Consider the following 21,750-nt stretch of genomic DNA (forward strand, 5'->3'; position numbering starts at 1 on the left):
TACTTTGCAGATACATTTATTCAAGTAAACAGAGCTGTACTCAAAGAAAGTACTCAATAAAACTGTGACAAAAATATACGACCACCAGTGAACCTACCAGAGTCTACCAAGGAATTTTGTGAACACACTACAATGCTAAACAGTTCTTTAAACACATTTCTATTTTAGACACAAGGCAATATGAATACACTCAAAAACATGCACTCTCTCTCGCTTTCTCTCACATACAAACAGGCCTGACATTAAAGGCATCAAAATTGAGATGTTATTGATATTTCTAAAGTGTCTACACATCATCCTTACTCCAAGTCTATAAATCAACTTCTCAAATTACCTATTTCATCACTTTTGTACACCCGTTAACGCTGTCTCTCCACTGTTTGTCATTCAACTTCAAAGCATGCACTGTTTACCCATTAGTTTTGCTGTTACATTTTTTGTTTCCTAAAATGGCATTATTACAAAAGTCTTGTTTTATTGTTTTAATAGTTGAGAAAATACTTTTTGATGTATACTCTGGTTTCATTTGAATGATTCAAGTAAAGTAATAAATAGTTAAGATGACTAGCTAAAATAAAATACACTGAAAAAGCAAGACCAAAGAAATAGTGAAAACAATAGTTTGTTTTTATTTTAAAACATAAAAAATGAAAACAGATCAATTATTTGAATATGTGAGTGTGAACATTTGTTTTTTTGTCAGCCGTTCTCTTACATTTCATTAAAAACTCACAGATGGCGCAGAGGGAATCACACTTAAATAAAGGAATACACAGCGTTACTCAGACCTACATCACGCTGGCTTTATACATCAGCTCATTGTGAAAAATTATTTATTTATGTTGGAGTCTAATGGCACTTTTGTTGTGAGGCACCAGTAAGTAAACAACTTTAGTCAGACAAGCAAAGCAGAGACCCCACAAACCTCCGTCTGCAGTCTGACTGACCACTTCATGATCCTCCCTAAGACAATACTGAATTTACTGATTTATCTTATGTTTCCTTGTATTTACATATATTCTTATTAAATGTTGACCTTTCAATAAATGTAACACTGTATGACGGCATCTATTATTTTAGTAAAAGTTCTGAATATACAGCGTAGAGGGAAAATATGTCCTCAATCCAATAAGTTACTACATAAACAGAGCTCTGGTGGTTTAAAGTTTATGCACCGGTTTTCGTATTTCAGTTAAAAATACCTTTTTTTGTTGGTTTGTTCAACGTGAACGAGGAAAGCATTTTGAGTACCAAACGATTGTTTGTAGCTCAAAGGCACTGGTGATCCTCTAATATTACAAGGTTGGCAACTAAGAATAAAATATCATGCCAAAAATCTACACACAGACTTTTTGACCTCTCGTGGCTTACACATTACTATTGTAACATGAGAAAGTAATTCACTCTCTTGGTCAGAAGCATCAAAACATTGAGGGCACTTTCTCAAACTTATGTCAATCATTTGCTTTTACAGCTGTCATCATGGAGGACAGGTGGGAATCAAATTACACTTGTTCCTATAGTATATGGCACTTATGTGCTTCAGTAAATTGTGAAGGGATAATGGCAAGTCAGCAGGTTTAAATGCTTATTCAGTCAATAAACTGTTGGCAGATGAATTAAATTGTAAAATGGACACAAACCTATTACCATCACTGGGTAGCATTAAATTACAACATAATACCAGAGTTTAAGAATATAATAATACTATGTTCAGAATGGCACTTACGCCTGTTGCTTGGGTGACAAACATGACGTTAGTCTTCATTTACCCAATAATTATGCATGACCAATCAACTGACAAACAATAGGTAACAGACAAGAGGCACAAACATATATTGTACATACATCCATTCATGCATACATGCATACACACACATACTGTACTGTACAACACTTGTGTGTGGTTGGGTTCCTCTGCAGTCTCTAGGCGTGTTAAGTGGGGTTTGAAGAGTTTAATGGATGAAAGGCATTCGCTCCTTGCTGTCGTTGTCTCCTTCTGGCTCCTCTTCTTCCTCTCCTGCCTCACTGGTCTCTGTGCTGTCGCTGGCCATCTAGTGGTTAAATGTTATTCAGCTGTCATTAACTGTGTACTCAGCTACCCATACAGAGAAACAGAGGTGAACACAAATGTGATTTCAAGAGATACGGTAAATGTGTAAATGTGTCCTCTACTAATGGGCAGCTGTATACAGGGCCTATACTTTCAATACAAGCTTGTCTACATATCCCATAGTGTTTCTAGGTGTGATGTTGATATCGCTTCAGGAACGACTGCTATTAAACAGGAGAAACCCCGACTCACTGCCTCCTCATGACCCTGACTGGACCTGAAAATGTGCTGTAGGCATCAGAAATGTTAAATGTAACTATTTATCAACAACAATGTAATTATATCAATATATATTACACAGTGAATCAGTCAACAAATTAGCTGTGTGGTTAATAAAGCACAGAGATGGGAACGCCCATAATCAGCATTATCTTTGTATGTTTACAGTGTTTCCAAAAAAAGCATTTCCACTATAGATGTGCTGTTGTTGTTGATGGATTCATTGATTTGAATGCTGCATATTGTGTTATAAATATGCATAGAGACTGCCCTCTACGGGTTGAAACACAACGTTTATGGAACCCACGCAACTTCTAGGCAAGCATTCATTCAATAGCATTCACACACTACTATTGGCCAGGCGTCCATGCTTACGCAAGGTAACGTAACCCGATTTATTCAGGTCCTATCCCCTGACCAAAGAGTTATTCTAACCTTAACCACTGGAGGTCAATAGAAGTTGCGTGGTTTCCATAATAACGCGGTGCTGGCTATCCTCACCACTGGTTCTGTATTGTGCATTCTTTTACATCTGCCAATTTATTGCCATCTTCCCTACTCTTTCCTCTTACTCTGTACCCTTGACCATCAATGTCATACAATACTTTCATTTTTTTTTGTTGTCATTAATATTTATGACTATGATCAACTTTCTTATCTTAGTTTTACATGTATCTAGTAATAAATAATACTTTATACAGCAAGCTGTAACTGATAATCATACTTTTATAATGTGTTCATTGTGACATTTTAGACATAAAGTGTTTGTTCAATTCATAAATGGTATTTTATGCTTGTTTATATCATAAGCTGGCATACAGATAGTTAACTATCTAGTTACTAGTTACTTTAAAATCAATTCATCAGCCCCTCTTACTGTAAAAGATGTAAAGTGCGGCTGCAAAAGTCTTTTGCAAAACATTGTAAATCTTTGTAGAATTGCATTTATCGTTTTGATGTATGCTTTCTGATAACTTTATTCATGCAATTAACTTTCAAAACACATTTAAAATGTTACCAGAGGGGTGGGAGACTTCTCGACATCCAGAATGAGTTTTCCTATGTTGCCTCTGTCATGGATTCTCTGCATGGCCTCTTTTACCTGAGAATAAAACACAACATTACTTACATTTTTACAACTTACTATCAAGAAAAAAACAACAACAACAACAACATACATATATCAACTCTGATATCACAAATGAAATCTCATAAAATAATGACTCTTGACAATGACAACCACTTCCTAGTCATTACATACACAGAAACACTTCCTCAGCAGCTATAATTTAATTTTACTCTGTGAGATAAGTGAATACCCTTAATGTTGAATAAATGATGCTAACTCACTGCTAGGCTACATCTGACATCGCACTGACCCTGCCTACAGAATTTATCCACGGAGGTTTCTATTATTTATCTACTTGTGGTCTATCTTTAGTTATTTTTATAATTAATTTGAATAGTTGTTTTTATTCTAGTTATCTATGTATATGTATTTTATGTTTTAACAATTTATAGTTTATGTACTTTTTAGCCTGTCTAAAGTAGGCTCTAATAGCAAATAAATTATGTCTCATACAATTTAAAATCCTGCAAAAACAAATGATTTTAATATTCACATTCTGAAAAAACAAGTCCTCAGCTCTGTAAAAACATATTATCCTCATAGAGATGTTTATTTTTGTTTCATTTATGTGAACATGAATGAAGTATGAAATAACTTTATACTAATTGTAATAAGGATGATTGATTGCATACTTCAGTGTAACATAAGACACCAACTTTTGCCAACTAGATACTGTGTATTGTTCAAACAGTGTTACACCAGACTCCCCTTTTTCAAACAGATTTAGGCAGTGAGACTTTTCATGGTTCATATTTTTAATCAACTGCAGTCTGATATACAGGTGAAACTCGGAAAATTAGAATAATCGTGCAAAAGTTCATTTATTTCAGTAATTCAACTTAAAAGGTGAAACTAAAATATTATATAGACTCATTACATGCAAAGCTAGATATTTCAAGCCTTCATTTGTTATGATTGATGATGATGTTTGATGATTATGGCTTACAGCTTATGAAAACCCCAAATCAGAAAAAAAAAAATTTGAATATTTTGAAAAGGTTCAATATTGTAGGCTCAAAGTGTCACACTCTAATCAGCTAGTTAATCCAAAACCCCTGCAAAGGGTTCCTGAGCCTTTAAATGGTCTCTCAGTCTGGTTCAGTATAATTCACAATCATGGGGAAGACTGCTGACCTGACAGTTGTGAAGAAAACCATCATTGACACCCTCCACAAGGAGGGAAAGCCTCAAAAGGTAATTGCAAAAGAGGATGGATGTTCTCAAAGTGCTGTATCAAAGCACATTAATAGAAAAGTAAGTGGAACGGAAGAGTGTGGAAGAAAAAGGTGCACAAGCAGCAGGGATGACTGCAGCCTGGAAAGGATTGTCAGGAAAAGGCCATTCAAAAGTGTGAAGGAGCTCCACAAGGAGTGGACTGAGGCTGGAGTTACTGCATCAAGAGCCACCACACACAGACGGATCCTGGACATGGGCTTCAAATGTCGTATTCCTCTTGTCAAGCCGCTCCTTAACAACAAACAACGTCAGAAGCGTCTTACCTGGGCTAAAGAAAAAAAGAACTGGTCTGTTGCTCATTAGTCCTCTTTTCTGATCAGAGCAAATTTTGCATCTCATTTGGAAACCAAGGTCCCAGAGTCTGGATGAAGAATGGAGAGGCACACAATCCAAGTCCAGTGTGAAGTTTCCACAGTCTGTGTTGATTTGGGGAGCCATGTCATCTGCTGGTGTTGGTCCACTGTGCTTTTTTAAGTCCAGAGTCAACGCAGCCATCTACCAGGACAATTTAGAGCACTTCATGCTTCCTTCAGCAGACAAGCTTTATGGAGATGCTGACTTCATTTTCCAGCAGGACTTGGCAACTGCCCACACTGCCAAAAGTACCAAAACCTGGTTCAATGACCATGGGATTACTGTGCTTGACTGGCCAGCAAACTCGCCTGACCTGAACCCCATAGAGAATTTATGGGGCATTGCTAAGCGAAAGATGAGAGACATGAGACAGAACAATGCAGAAGTTCTGAAGGCCGCTACTGAAGTATCCTGGTCTTCCATAACACATCAGCAGTGCCACAGGCTGATAGCATGCATGCCACACCGCATTGAGGCAGTAATTCATGTAAAAGGGGTCCAAACCAAGTACTGAGTACATATGCATGATTATACTTTTCAGAGGGCTGACATTTCTGTATTTAAAATCCTTTTTTTTTTTATTGATTTCATGTAATATTCTAATTTTCTGAGATTTTGAATTTGGGGTTTTCATAAGCTGTAAACCATAATCATCAAAATTATAACGAATAAAGGCTTGAAATATCTAGCTTTGCATGTAATGAGTCTATATAATATTTTGGTTTCACCTTTTAAAGTTGAATTACTGAAATAAATAACTTCTGCACGATATTCTAATTTTCCGAGTTTCACCTGTAGGAGCAGGGTGCTGCAGGAATGGGAGAAGCGCAGCGAGTGCAATCAATTTCATGATTTTCTCCAACTCAATAACACACCAGAGCTAGCTTTAGTCTGCTATCGGTGTAGAGCACCACAACACCCAATGATCACATTATGGTAGAGTCCAAGTGGGAGTCTACATGGTTTGCATCTGCAAGAAATTAATAAACATACTTAATGAATTTACTGTGACATTTTCTCATCTACGTCCAACAACAATCTCTCCGCCCTACAACACAACTTGCAGGTCAAAACTTGTAAACAATAAAACAACAATACTACTCATTAAAGCTTGTCTGACTCAACTGTGTAGAGAAATAAATCACACATCACAACAGATTACTCAGGATGCCGTATCTTGTTTTCTCATTACAGTCCACACAAAGACACAACTGAATGTGTCCCTTTGTCTGGGAGCCATTGTGTCACAAGCATTCATTTGCTAAAAGCAATAGCGGAAATCAAGCCAAAAGCAAAAATAGGTCAGAAACTCCAGCACTTTGCTGCTAGGTAGCAAGAGGGGATAATATCCACTTGCATTGTAGGTGTAATGGTGTTTATCTGGTACTTTCAAACAATCTCTGCAACATTCTTTATGTAGTCTCCTAGTGTATCCTAAATAGCGTTTACCTTGTGACTCCCAGGTAAAGGTGACAAATTATTTTTTTCCTAACTAAAACTGCTGTTTGTCCAACAGCAGTGCTATTCTGTTTCGGTCACGCACATTCTACAACTTTTCATTCCAGAAAAAAAGGTTGCCATGGTTAACATGTAAACTAACGCCCGAGTTCTCTGTCCAGGCATATGAACAAATGAGGCAGGCAGTGGCCCTGACACTGCATCCCACGCCATCCTCCCCTCTAATGAGATTCTTCATAGGCAATGTTCCAGTGAATGGCCTGGCAAATCTGCCAAATTTATGGACAATAAGAACCAGGGGAGTTTCCCATGAGAAATGAAAATCTGGAGATCATTTCATCAATCTGTTCTCTCTCTGACTGTAAAGTTCAGATATTATCAGCTTCTAGCGATGGATTACCTGCACTTTATCTGAATCTGATTATCTGAATTCTTGGAGCATTTTGCTTGTAAAGACAGGATGTGTTAAATGCATTCTGATATCACTGATGGAAACAATAAGGCAAATTGATTTTAGGTCAAATGTATGCTGAGGAAATGGCTTTAGCTTACATTTTAATGGTACCATGAGTACAGTAATATGGAGCTATTGGAAATGGAGATATTGAGATAAAACCTCATTACCACAGACAGTGGCTTTTATCCTTTTGACTCGGCAGTTCTGGTATTGCCTGCTGCCAAGAATAAACTTTCAATCAACCTTTTTTTCACAGCATTTTTTACATGTCATAGCAGGAAAAGCACTGAGCCATAGTTAACAATTGTTTTTTCCACCTGTGCTGTTCCTGCTATATGGTAGCCATTATGTCTGCTGTGAAATAGCTCTATTATTTACTTAATGAACAGTGACTAGATTTTTTGTGTTGGGTTCAAAGTGCCAAATGTACAGGTCCTACACACCCACACACGTATTTTTACTTATTCCAGCTAATTAAATGTCTGCTTAGGTTGAAGTGTTGAACTATGTCAGAATTGCACTATGTCACCAAACGTCAGACGTCAGGCTGCATGCTAGCAGCAAACTACATATAACTAACAGCACAACTGTACAGACCCCCCGTCTCGTCCCAACTTTTACCCATTCTCATCTGGTCACCCTAACTATGGGTGTGTAAAGCCCTTAATCAATAGCAACTATTTTGTTAACAGTTTGTATCTGTATCTATTATCAGACCAAAGGAGGAATGTCCTAAAAGATACTAAAATAGCCTACAAGACATATGGTACATGGCACAGGTAGATTTTTCTATCTTTATGTGTCCTGTCTACTAGGGATGATTACTGTAGGCCCTGCAGGTATAGAGTTTGAGTTTTTCATTCGGCAAAGGTACCACCAGAGATGTGAAGACCTAATGGCCCACAAAAGGGTTGTGTAAAAATATACAAACATTAAGATCTAGCCACGACTGTCTCATTAGGTTTGGGCTCAGAGATACCACAACAAGTGAGACACTCTCTCAGACAGACCACAGCCAGCGGTGTGTTCAAATGTCCCTTGTGATCCCATGAAGGCAAACTTTATTTACCTGTGAGCGATGTCCACCTGAACACAAATACCTGGAAACTGTGAAGCTGTCATGTGTAATTTCCTGATTTAAGATTAGGGTTGCGACCAGCACACAAAGATACTGAGGACCGCAACATATACACCTGTTGTATCCTGAGCCAAGCTCAAGACCTAAGCAAGCGGGCATTGCATTACTACTTGTTGAGGTAAACTGTATGTGAAAAGGCTATTTTGATTAGAATAGGTATGTGCAGATGAACTGTACAAAGACATGGAATAACCACAGTTAAAAGGAGACTTAACAAGTTTGTAGAAATCGAAAGTGAAGTGATTGACTTATATTGCCTGTTGGGCTTTGTGTGGGTGTGAAATAATTGTGGAAGATAAAGATGCAACCTACCCACCATCTGTGGAAGATTGTCCAGAAACAGCTGACAATGTCCCACAGAAAGCAACGGTGACAAACAACAGATGACATGCTGTCCGATATGTTTGCATAAAGTCTTCTCTTAAATCTTAAACCTGGTGTCTCCTGTTTATATAACCACTGTGACCAGATAATTTTTTATGTCCTAATCATTGACTTTATTCACTGTGTTAAACCCTCTTATCACCCCAGGGTCTTACCTCCTCCAGCGCCCATAGGGAGTCCACTACCGGCTTGATCTTCTTTTGTTCATAGAGACACAAGAGTTTGTCCATCACTGATCTCACAAGACTACATTTCCTGTGTTTAAAGAGGAGGTTTAGGAGCGAGAATCCTGCTATGACTTTGTTCTCCTCGTATAGTTTAATAGGATTCACCTTCTCCACCTGCCACCACTGGAGAGAAAAAACAAAAACACAGGGAGACACGTTCATTCCGAGTGACTCATTTGTGTGTGTTTCATTTGCCATGAAATGATGAAATGATCATTGGGTAGTACTGTTTCCTTCAAATGTTCATGACAGACTGCATCTCTGACTCACAGATTTTGCAAAGCTGAAGAAACTCTTTGTTTCCCCAGTTACCATGTTTGACGCGCCTGAAAAAACAAAAATAAAAGGATTGCTGTATGCTGTGCAAAGGCTGGGCAGAAGTGACTGGTCAATAACAGGCAGCCACAAAGCACATAGGGTGGATGTGGCAGAACAGTTGGCACCTTTAGACCCTTAGATCTGTGCAAGCATGCCGTTGCACATATTAAGTATAAATACAACTAATTAAATAATATCCCTCTAAATCTGTTACTTGATTCACGAGGCTTCACACAAACTAAAGAAATCAACAGAGATCAGATAAGTATGGTAGCTGTGAAGGACAATACATTTAATTTGCAGGCTAATGGATGGAGTATGTTTTATTCAAGTGAGCCTCACTATCTCACTCTCAGTCCGGCTGCCAACACATTTAATGAATGCAAGACTCTTTAAAGGAATAGTTCGACATTATGGGAAATACTCTTATTGCTTTCTTGCCAAGAGTTAGACGAGAAGACCAATACCATCCACATATCTGTCCATTGAGAATGAAGCTTTAGCCAGGAGATGGTTAGCTTAGCTTAGCATAAAGACTGTAAACAGGGGCAACAGCTAGCCTAGCTCTGTCCAAAGGTAACAAAATCCACTTACAAGCCCCTCTAAAGTTTTTTCTGAATAGCAGACCCCTGCTATGAATGACAGACGCAGTTATTTGCCTTGGACACAGTTCTGACTCACTGCATCACCCTGTCAGGTTCTAATGCGCTCTAGCTCTACATTATCCCTTATGTATCTTGTTTGGCCTGGAGTGGTGACTTCCTTACGTCTTGTTGTCACCAGGTTTTATGGACAGATGTTAGAGTGGTACGATCTTCCCACATAACCCTCGGGAAGAAAGAAGAAAAGTGTGTTTTCCAAAATGTCGGATTAACACTTTAACTGCTAATAGTAAAGCTGTAACTTGAAGTAAAATCAACTACACACAAATACACTGCAAATGTAGTTATTTCCACTTTGAAATTACTAAATGGAAAAGCATAGGTATTGTTCCCACCATAGAGTATGTAGGTTCCCAAAGGCCTCAGCAGAGTCAGGCCTTTCGCTGTGTTCTCCCCACACAGGCAGTCCAACACAATGTCTACTCCCTCTGGAGAAATCCTAAAACATCAACAAAGTAAAGGTTAAGTCCACAGAAAAAAATTATTAATATAATTTCATTTACCAATTATTTCGTCTGGAAATTAGAGCTGCAACTAATGATTATGTTTCAATTATTGTTTGATCCATCAAATGTCAAAACATTTTAAAATATGCCCAACACATTTTCCCAGACCACATGTGAGCATTTGCAGCCTTTATTAACATTATATAAACTGATTATCTTGGGGTTTTGGACTGTTGGTTGGACAAAACAAACAATTTGAAGACATCACCTCAAGCTTTAGGAAATATAGTTGCAGATTCATGTTCTGTCTATTGTTGATCGACTAAATGTTTCAGCTTTCAGTTAAAGCTACAGATAAGTACAATCAGAGGTCAGCTTCGTACATTTACAGTGATGTGGCTTTATTAGCTTGTTTGTCTGGGAGCACAATGTGAAAGTGCAAAACATATTCTATAAATCCATAAATTCAGCCTGTGAGTCATACTCTGTAGCAGCTTCAGGTTTCAACCAATCATGGATTTAGTTATGAGCATGGATTCTCTGGAGAATAACTCTGAGAAAAAGTTGCAGTATACAGCCCACGTTTTCTTTGGACTCTGGCTACAGTTTTCATGTAAAGAACTTGATGTTTTGCAATGCCTACATCACTCCTCATTAGTAACATGCTTTCTATCATGCTACAAAAGGGTTTCATGATGGCACACAGCATCAATCAGACATAAATGTTTGCCATACTCACTAAATGCACAGAAATTAAAGAATGAAAGGCATGTTATTATCAAGGCAACTACATTCTGCCTTGTGGCCCTGGATACCTGCTTGGCTAAACTGCTTGGTGGTCTTGTGATTCCCATGGTTTTTGCCTTCTGTAAAAAGACTCATTTAATTGTACTTTGCTCTTGATCCTGAGAAGAATGTGTGGGCCAGAGAGATGAAAGTCATATTAATCCACTACCACTGTGGATATGTAGGCAGAAAAGATGAAACAATCACTGCTTGTGAAAAAAAACTATTTGAATCCCCATGCATTACAATCTGAAAAATATAACCATAGAGCGTGTTTCATATATGGTGCATGTAACCTGATTAAATGACTCATAGGTATAGGCACAAATTGCTAAGGCTGGCTGAAGCAGAGGAGGCAGCACGGTTTTGGAGTTCTCTAAATAATCAAAAGCTTCAAAAAAAAGATTAAAACATCGCAGCATAATAGCAGAAAACCTGCATCATACCACATCAAATCTCAGGCAGTGTTTGCTACAAGGTGTTTTCTTTGTAGTGCAAACTGGCTGACAGTGGCTGTGTGGAATGTGTAGGACATCAATGCTCGGCCCTAATTGGTTCAGTTGTTCCACATTGCCAGTGCGAACCTCAGCCCTACACAATGCTGCTGCTCTCTCAGATGAGCCGTGAGTTACCATGGGGACCACAGCCACACAGGACCAAATAAGGCAACAGGTAACATCTGCCTCCTCAGACAGCCCTCTGCGCTCAGTGAGGTCCACGTTATCACATTAGTGCACATGTATAACGTGCTACAGCGACAATGCCTGATGATGCCTTGCAATTCCTTTTTTGACATGAACAAATTAATGTGCAACAAAAAACAGGCTCTTCAGCCTCAAATGAATCATAATACGGGGAAACTTTCTATGCTTACTTTTTCACTTCTTGTATATAATCAACGTTTCTGTCAAAGAGGTGAGTCACAGAGTCTTTGATGGCTGCATGTTTGAAACATGAGGCGATCCCGAACACAGTGACATTAGGTACAGTGGAGCAAAGCTGAGCCACAGCTTGACCCTGAAAATAGCAAACAGTTGCAACAAATTATCAATGCCTGAAAACACAGGGGTTTAACTCTAAATATACCAAGATCACACAAAGGCAACAGTATGTATGTAATATGTATGCATGTGTGTATGTAGGCTACACCATGAAATAATAATCAAACATTCATAGAAAATTAGTTGTGTATAATATCTACATTGTATGAATTATAATTAAATAGTTAAAACATTAACTGCTTTTTGAATAATTGTTGTAAGCATTTCTTTCAGTCATTCCGAATCTTAAATTACTCCAAAGAATGTTCAAGACATTTTATTAAGAAATTATTTAAAATCTAGTTAGTTAGTTATTTCATTTTGTACAGTGACATAAACAACAGATATTAAGTAAAAACAGGAAACACTTCCACTTGTAGGTAAGCCGTCAGTTTTAATAAGAGTTGTTCTGTGGCTGTGCAATAGTCATAAAAGAAATGGACTTACTACACCACCTCCTGCTGAGTGAACCAACACTGACATCCCCTCTCGCAGATTGGCAACCTCAAAGAGCATCATGTAGGCAGCCACAAAGTTCAGGGAGAATGCAGCAGCCTCAGCAAAAGTCATTTCCTCTGGCATCTTGTAGACAAAATCCACAGGTGTGCAAACAACCTCTGCCCAGGCATTGTAATTGACAAAAGCCATGACTCTGTCGCCTATCTGAAAGAAACATGTTGTAACTAATGTGAAACAAGCATGTGGCACGAAGGAGGGCGTAGATAGATTATAGATTCATTTTAATGGGTATCTCATTATTATTCTTACACCATGTTTCTAGTTTTGTTGATGCCAATTTGGTTGCTCAGAAAATGACTTTTAACATTCACTCATCACAGCATTAGGCTACAGAGGTACAATCCTTAATGTCACTAACCTCAAATCCTGTTGTGTTTTCACCTACTGACTCTACTATTCCAGAGCATTCAAACCCAGGGACAAGAGGGGGTTTTGGAGGATTATCAACAGTTCCCTGACGTACCATCAGATCCAGGAAATTCAAGCCACTGCGACAGAGAAAAATTAGGACCTTACAGTTTGTTGACATTAAATCCATCTGATATAATATTTGAATGGAAATCGTGCATCTGAACTGTCTCCAACCACTGACAGCTATTAAATCAATAATACAGATACTTAGTATGAGCTGTTAATAGATTTAGGGATTACTTATGTCATTATTATCAACAATGAGTCAATGGCTATTCACCTGTGAACGCAAGGTATTTTTTATTAAACAATAATATCCTAACTTTGAATCAGCCATACTGGTACAGCTGTAATCTTTTGCAGTAATTATGAGCTAATCAATACTTTGAAAATGCAGCTATATATCAAACAGAAATTATTATTTAAAATAACTAAATCTGCTCTTCACGTTTGTTTATGACTGGTTCTCCAGCCAGCCAACCTCCTGTATTAAGACCTGTGGCTTTATGACTGCGAAAATTCTCAGTAAGATTCAGCGTTCAGAAATACAGTGAAGCGTGGCCATGAAACGGGGAGGCCAGAGCACATCACAATCCATAAGTAGCCTACATATACAATGCATCACTAAGTGTTTATATTTACCATGCTTTGACGCGTATTTTCACTTCACCATCCTGAGGCTCGGGCATTGCCTTCTTGGTTACCCTGAGTTTGTTAAGACCTCCAAAACCTGCCAGTACCACCGCTCGCATTTCTTTGGCATCGCCGGACGATTCCACGTTTTCTGTTACTTTCCCCACATTTTTGTCTATCATGTACTCGGTCTCCTCTGTCATATCTGCTCCTTCTTTAGCCATGTCGAAGACCAGCTGCTCTCCGCTCCTCCTCGGGGTTCAGAGTGATGTGGTGGTGTGCAGCCTGTGCACAGACAGGCGCTGTATGGTTGGTTATCCATGGCGGAGCCTGAAATCTCACTGTCTACACTTTTATTCAATCATGCTGAGTGTGAGTTCTCGATAATCTTTTTTTTTTTCATTCAATTCACAGAGATACTGATTAATTCAACTAAAGTTTGTCAAGAACATGGAATATAATTCATCCCTGTGTGACGTTACTGCCTTTGCTTGCAGTGGGCTAAAGTATGAAGCGCACCATCTGCTGGCGAAGTGTTTACACGTATCGACTGTATATTAATAGCCTATAATTTAGAGAATCTCTGGTATAATGCAACGCATACAGCCATAAAAATCCTTCAACAAATGTGGTGCCTTCGTGGTGCCTTCATGTGCGCTTGGGAAATGTATGTTGAACATCCTCCCCCACCTACAAGTTCATGCCATGCCTTGTCAAAGGTGCGGGACAGGTAAGCTAGCTAACGTTAGTTATTGATGTTTTAGAGAATGGGCAAAACACGATGGAAAACAGCGTTGGTGCAGCTTAAAAAAGGCTCACTAACGTTACATTAAAACATAAAATACACTCGTCAAAATTCCCTAAAATTACACGACACCTTAACGTTAATAATCGTCTCCGACATATTATCACTTTATAATGTTGTCGTGGCTAATGTGGTAAACAGTCGCATACTTAGCTACACATCAAGGAGAAGCGAAGCCAAGTAACGTAACGGTAACTTTATTGTTCCATTATAGTGGAGCGGCTAAGTGCTTATGTTTGGCAGAATCGTTCAGTTTATTATACAAGCGTGAAAATTGGCATGAGCAGTCTCCATGGGTCACTTGACAAGAAAATTGTCAGAGCCACTTGAAATTTCAAGATGGCGGCCATTTTTCAAGATGGCCGACACCTTAGTGGAGCAGTTAAGTGATATAGTGGTTTATTTGGTGATACAAGCATGAAAATTGGCATGAGCAGTCTCTGATGGTCACTAAACAATAAGCCACCTACAGCTACTTGAAATTTCAAGATGGCGGCCATTTTTCAAGATGGCCACCACCTTAGTGGAGCAATAGGCTTAAGAAATCATTTAGTTGGTGATACAAGCATGAAAATTGCCATGAGCTCTCTCAAAGGGTCATTTGACAAGAAACCGCCCACAGCAACATAAAATTTCAAGATGCCGTCAATTTTTCAGGATTACTGCCACCCGCCATGTGGATCTTTAAATGATACATTTTCTCATAGAAATGTATTGGGTTCCTCAAAAGACTCTGTCAAGAGAGGTAGTTTGACTGTGTTTTGTCTGAATCCTCACCCATGACCTGTCCAGTTTGGTAAAGCCTGTCAGGAGTTGCCTCCCACCGGCATAGCTCTCAGGGTTCATTGGGTACACAAGCTCCCTTACCACGACAAGGTAACAGTCACAAGGGAGTTTTTTTTTTTTTTTTTTTTTAAACTAACAGTTATTAAACATGTCAAATTAATACTGAGAGGTGGGGAAACAAAAATAAGATTAATAAATTAGCACAGTTGTGGTGCTGAACGGACAGTGCACCAAACAAAAAATTGAGCAATGACTAATACTGAATGTCAATAAGAACAGATCCAGAGGCAACAGCGACTCTGGCTGACACAGCCATGGAACCATGACAAACAGAAAGTATCTCAAACAATACTAAGGAACTAAACTGAAAATGTCACAGTGATAGTCTGGTGACAAAATAAAACATGATGCGCCGATGTGGCGAGGGGAAGCCGAGCCATAGGCCTACACCAGAAAACATCAGAAAGAACAGAGCTGATGTCCTTCTTGAATGCAAGCAGTACATCACGTCCTGCCTTGTGTTCTTCTAGCTCAGGTATGCTAGAAAGCAGCTACTCCTTCAGTCTGGTTGAATTCACATCTGGTGATTCGACACCAAGTTGCTGCAGTCGTTGCTTGTAGAGAGAGGCTAGATCTGCAAGCTTAAATATAACTGGATCCGTGCCGTCACTTGTGGTCTTCATGTCCGTGATGTAGATGACAAGTTCTGAACAAATAGAGGGATACCAGTCAAAAGCTGAGCTTTTGAGGCTCTGCTCTTGCTTGATGGCATTAAGATGGTCTCGCTCTCTGTTGTACAGTCCAACGAGACAGGCAGGGTGGTATTTAAATTCCTGTGCAACATCACCAACAATAAGCTTTGCAAGGAGCTTCATGTCGCTTAGATTCCTGGCTCTTTCATTAAGTTTCATCGTCATTGCTTCTCGTAAGGGGGACATTGCACTCTCATCTTCACATATAAAGCACAAAGCTTTTGAGGGCTGGGATCCTCTTGGCCTCTTGACATGGATATCTTTGGTATCTTCAGTGTTTTTAGCAGCAGTAGATGCTCTCTTTTGGGCCCTTTCCAGCTTTGTGTTATTGAACATAAGTTTACAGCTTGAATGATATTTTGCTCTGTTTCTTGTCAATGTGTTTTCTATGCCATCACCTTCATCTAGTCGGGTTGGACTAAGTAAGATAGGCAGAGCATTGATCTTATGAAATAATGGAACATTTCTTGCAATGGTATCATAACTAGTACGATCGGGCTCTCTGTTGAATAAACTCGGATGAATGAGTTTTTCCTTGGTGTCCTGCTGACAAATGAAACATCTGTCCCAGTTAGTTTTCTCAACTGTTATGATGGCTTCTGCCATGTCTGCAGCAAATGTATAGGCAGAGGCCGAGGGTTTATCCTTTTACCACCTTTTACCAAGCACTTTGATGTATGGGATACAACTAAGTTCATGCCTTAACCCTACACTTAGTCCGATCATTCATCCAATGCCATTTATATCCCGTGCGATCTGTACACCATCCGGTTAACTAAAACCCCATTAACCTTGGCTCGGCTCTCCCGCGCTGGCACAACCTGTCAATTCAGGTGCGGCTATCGAACTGTTTTGGGGTAGATTAGACAGCATTTGGGATACTAACTTTACAATTAGCTGACATTGAACCCCACTCTGAGTTTAACAGCAGTGATATATCACCAGTGTGCCCTGGTAGTGCAGATATTCACTCTTGTCTAATCTATCTATAATCAACAAATCAACACAACTGTATTTTGATGCGTTAAAAGTTGTTCTTTAGAATAATCTAAAACATATAAAATAAAATGACACCAAATCGTCCTTAATGAAAAAAAAACAGTACATTTCTATCGGAAAATTGATCTTTTGAGGAACCAGGGGTCGGCCATCTTGAAAATAGAAATTTCAAGTGGCTGAGTGTTTTCTTGTCAAGCAACCCTTAGAGACTGCTCATACCAATTTGCATGCTTATGTCACTAACTAAACAATTATATCGCTTAACTGCTCCATTTAGGTGGTGGTAATCTTGAAAAAAAAGGCCGCCATCTTGAAATTTCAAGTGGCTGTGGGCGGTTTCTTGTCAAATGACCCTTTGAGACAGCTCATGGCAATTTTCATGCTTGTAACACCAACTAAATGATTTCTTAAGCCTAATTGCTTCACTAAGGTGGTGGCCATCTTGAAAAATGGCCACCATCTTGAAATTTCAAGTAGCTGTAGGTGACTTATTGTCGAGTGACCCACAGAGACTGCTCATGCCAATTTTCATGCTTGTATCACCAAATAAACCACTATATCACTTAACTGCTCCACTAAGGTGTCGGCCATCTTGAAAAATGGCCGCCATCTTGAAATTTCAAGTGGCTCGGACAATTTTCTTGTCAAGTGACCCATGGAGACTGCTCATGCCAATTTTCACGCTTGTATCATAAACTGAACGATTATATCACTTAGCCGCTCCACTATAAGCTCAGTCGACTACAAAGAATAGGCGTAAGCATCCCTTAGTGGCTCGTCCGTTACTCGGTGATTCGAATGTAGGTCTACCATCTGAAAAAAAATGTAGCTGCTAATATTATTAGCTTTTTCAATCTACTCAGACTGTATATGAATCTACGGTCTGTCATATGCACGCACGCACACAAAGTTTCTTTAAGGCTTTGGTGAAAATAACTAATGTTGAGTATGGCTCTACTAGATTATTTTAACTATGTGGTAACTAGTATTAAAATGTCCATTTCCTTCGCAAACTTGATTGTAAAATGTTTTTAATCACATATCATCCATAGTCAATCAACTAAGAAATGTTATCAATTTAGAATCAATCAACTTTCATGGGACAGTAACACATAAATTGTGATATGACATGAACAGTGTCAGTAACCCTGAAAAACAATACTCCACAAACAAGGGTTTGTAGTAATTCTCCAACATTCAGGAGGTTCTGTTTATTACTTATTTGACTGCTTATCATTACACCAGCATTGTTATCAACCCTGAGAAGAAAAGGGCAGAAACCTACCTGACTTAAAATGTTTCTTGCATTTTACTAAGTCTTTGTGCATACTGTCAACGGGTTTATACTTTCTCAGAGTAGAAGATATCTCACTAGCTTAAAGATAACTTAGTGTAATCATTTTATTTACATTTCACACTGTGTATGCCAGAGACGATAAGAAGATCCATGTCCCTCTGCTTTTCTGCCACTGACACATTAACAATCATGTAAGTCATGTACTACACAATATCCTCTTCAAAACTGTACATTCATAATAGACAGGGGGAACAAAAGGAAAAAGTTGTGGGTCAACAGTGGAATTACTTTTTCTAATGTTTTGGAACATCAGTAAATATTCGCAGTCCATGCATTCCTTGAATCTCTTCCTTGAGTGCCTGTGGAGAACAAAACCCAACAGCTAATGAATAACATTGAACTGGTACAAGAAGTATAAACATCTGCAAGTGTACAATGTCCACCAAAGTTCAGGGAATAATCTTAAAAACATCACAGGCATGGTTGGCAGACAGATATGACCATAGACAAAATCCAACTGTACAATATACAGTATGTCACACATAGTTTTGCACTACTTGTTAGTTTATACTTCCACAGGTAATATACTGGGCTGATTGTGATTCTTGTTATTTACCTGATTGACTAATTGGTGTTGTTGGATGGTCCTTTTCCCTTTGAACTCACTGGACTCTATATGGATCTCATACATGGCCCCGCAACCACCTAAACACAGCACAGGATCACACAAACAACACTGACATTTCCCAGATGTGTGTATGTGGTGACCATCTGCTTTCTACACTACAACAGATCTACATAATATTTTTTTATGATGTCAATATTTTAGGTATTGGACATCTGAAATATGGTGCAGCCAGATAGATCTGTGATCCGTTTACCTGATATATCCACAACTTTGAGCGATGCGGCTAACGGGAACTTCTCCTTCAGTATGTTCGCGATGCGGGCCTCTCCGTCTGTTTGTGTAGACATACATCTCTGCCCATGACCAGACACAACAACAACCTGAGGAGGCAGAAACGAGGATGAGCGATGAGCTGCGTCAAGTTTATCAAACTGCTAGCATAACAAATCGACCCTATGAACTGCAGTGCGAGCTAGGACTGTAAACGTTAAAGTGTATTTACTTGACTACTGCGAAGAACCCGGAGAGCAGAGACCACCAAGCTACGTTTACAAGCAAACATTGCGTCAGTTTATTCACGGGACGTTTATAAAATCCACACCGGTTGTTCAACAAGTCATGTCCTCAAGAGCATCGTCTCAGTAATATGACGTCAGTCATCCGGGGCGGGTACTTATGAATCGCTTTTTTTTCCCTTAACGGTCATAATAAAAAATGCATAATAGCCTACCTAATAAATAACAAAGAAAACAATAAATACGGTTTTTTTGTTAGATACAATTTTAATCATAGTATTTCTAATCACTTTAATGGTGTGTGTTTTTCATATATATAATTTTCACCCATAGAAAAACACTTAAAAATATGAATTTTATACTTGATAAGTTATAGGCTATAGGAACCACCGTTAATGGAAACTACGGTATATATATGTATATATATTAGAGGTGTGAATCTTCACTGATCTCCCGATTCGATTACGATTATCATGTCAGCGATTCAATTCGATTTGATATCTCGATGCATCACGATGCGTCAAATACATTTTTCTATTAAAGCCATGAAGGATATTTAATTCATAGCTTTTCAAGCTTCAAAAATAAAACATTCTGCAGTGCTCTAATACTAAATAAATTGGATACATAAAACTACAGCACTGAGCACATGACACTTCCTGAATGTGCAAAACATAACAGAATATGTAAACAGAAATGTTTTTAAGCCTACATTAAATTGTAAACAGAAATAATCGATTATGAGCCTGCCGATTATCGATGCAGCATCGTCCATGTCCACGATTTGATGCATCGATTATTTGATTAATTTCAACACCAAGTCAAGTGTGATATATATATATAAATACAATAATGTATAGAATGTGATGTGACATAATAAATTTGTGACATAAACATACTGTATTATAGTGAGACAAAAGGTGCTAAAGTGCTAAAGTCTAAAAATGGTTACTGTGAGTTATATCTTCCAAAGAACTCACTGTCATTTGCTCCTGTTTAAACGTTGGGTTTGGGACTGTTGGAGCTGGCATACCTAAATAAAATGCCATCATTATTATGTTATTAGTGACAGCCTTTTTCTGTCTGCCATGTAAAATGTCTATTGCTCTTTCCATACTGGGGGATTCATCATAATAACATTTTAAAACATTATCAAAGTTAACCCCATTTCAAAATAAAGCCCACCACCTTTAATTTGAATGTTTTTAACCTTACATATCAGTCTGAACAACAACAGGCCCATGGGACGTTGAAGGCTCCTTTTAAAATTCAAATTGACATTTTCGTGGTAGGAAGGAACAGGTCTGAATGAGAAGCTTATCTCACTCTGCAGGTTGTGGAGACTTACATGTACATTAATGGAGGCAGAGGTGTAATCAGTGACTGTTGACAGTGGGCTTTCGTCCCTTTTCACTACAGGCCTGAGCTTTTGTTTGTGCACAAGAATTATGGGTGCAACACAAAGCTGGACAGCCATCAAGGAAGCAATCCTAATCTCAGAAATCATCCGAAGTGCGGACCAGTGTCAGTGTTGCTGACGTTGTTACCCTTTAAAGACATGATGTTACCAGAGAGTCTGAACAGTGTGCAGGTGCAGAGATGGAAAGCACCACTTTCCCCACATTGACATTGATGGTTCTCTTCCTCACTTGTTATGCTCAGGAGGATACAGAGGCTCTATCCTGCCCAGAAAACCAAGAGGGTTTTGACGGCTCTTGCTACAAGTTTGTGGGTCTGCAGCGATCCTTCCTCAGAGCCCAGGTGTGGTGTGAGCGAGGTGGTGGACACCTAGCCTTCATCCTGAATGATGAAACACAGCAGTTCCTCCAGAAGCACCTGGACCCAGAGATGGACTGGTGGCTCGGGCTGGCACCTGCAGCTCCAAACCTCACACTCGACTCTGCTGCCACCGAGGGTGAGTGGGCATGTGGGCAGGGAAACAAGAGTAGACACTGCACGACTTCTAATAGCTTTATATATAATTTTTTGTGAGTTTACATGTATTTTAGTCACAACTGCTAAAGATTATTCATAAATCACATACAGTAAATTTCTCTCTGTACATTTTAAGGTACTTTGCTGCATATATGAGTAACAAATTTAATATATCTGTGATTATATTGAATAATGTCAGAAATGAAGAGTATGACCTCAGCTGCTATCTCATTAGGCAGCTTGCATGTCCATTAAATAGTTCTGTAACATGTTTGTTTACTGACATTTGTTAGAAAACTGTCACATTTGGATATCTCCCCCAAGCAGCAGGTGTATTGAAAGATATTTCTCATTCATGTGGGCTTCCTGTCAAATGGTCTGATTTATAATGTGTTTTTTTGTCCTTTCACAAAGAATGAGTCTTTATCATTCATTCACCCTGTCACCAGCTCAATCTATTGCTTTGTTTTTTTTATGATCCCTAAATTGAATCGTAAAAATTA

General features: G+C 38.8%; 3 protein-coding genes across 3 annotated transcripts in view; 1 reads left to right on the top strand and 2 right to left on the bottom strand.

Annotated features, from left to right (window-relative positions):
* vat1l (vesicle amine transport 1-like) lies at positions 1-13,990 on the bottom strand. Its single transcript, XM_039794427.1, has 9 exons — positions 13,540-13,990; positions 12,845-12,974; positions 12,415-12,630; positions 11,802-11,944; positions 10,031-10,134; positions 8,986-9,041; positions 8,644-8,838; positions 3,351-3,434; positions 1-2,054 (listed from the first exon to the last, which is right to left on the bottom strand). The coding sequence occupies exons 1-9, from the start codon at positions 13,752-13,754 to the stop codon at positions 1,956-1,958; spliced, it is 1,242 nt and encodes a 413-aa protein (XP_039650361.1). The 5' UTR covers positions 13,755-13,990; the 3' UTR covers positions 1-1,955.
* Positions 13,831-21,750, top strand: part of pkd1l2a (polycystic kidney disease 1 like 2a) — a 26,592-nt gene continuing 18,672 nt past the window's right edge. The window contains exons 1-2 of the mRNA XM_039794431.1: positions 13,831-13,902; positions 20,975-21,239. Of these exons, the coding sequence (XP_039650365.1) occupies positions 13,837-13,902; positions 20,975-21,239 (331 nt within the window). The 5' untranslated portion in view covers positions 13,831-13,836. The remainder of the gene's footprint in view (positions 13,903-20,974; positions 21,240-21,750) is intronic.
* On the bottom strand, positions 18,049-19,452 carry bola3 (bolA family member 3). Its single transcript, XM_039794430.1, has 4 exons — positions 19,300-19,452; positions 19,051-19,177; positions 18,786-18,874; positions 18,049-18,528 (listed from the first exon to the last, which is right to left on the bottom strand). Exons 1-4 carry the CDS (start codon positions 19,357-19,359, stop codon positions 18,463-18,465), a joined length of 342 nt encoding a protein of 113 aa, XP_039650364.1. The 5' UTR covers positions 19,360-19,452; the 3' UTR covers positions 18,049-18,462.

The sequence above is a fragment of the Perca fluviatilis genome, chromosome 3, assembly GCF_010015445.1.
Source record: "Perca fluviatilis chromosome 3, GENO_Pfluv_1.0, whole genome shotgun sequence".
Lineage (NCBI taxonomy): Eukaryota > Metazoa > Chordata > Actinopteri > Perciformes > Percidae > Perca > Perca fluviatilis.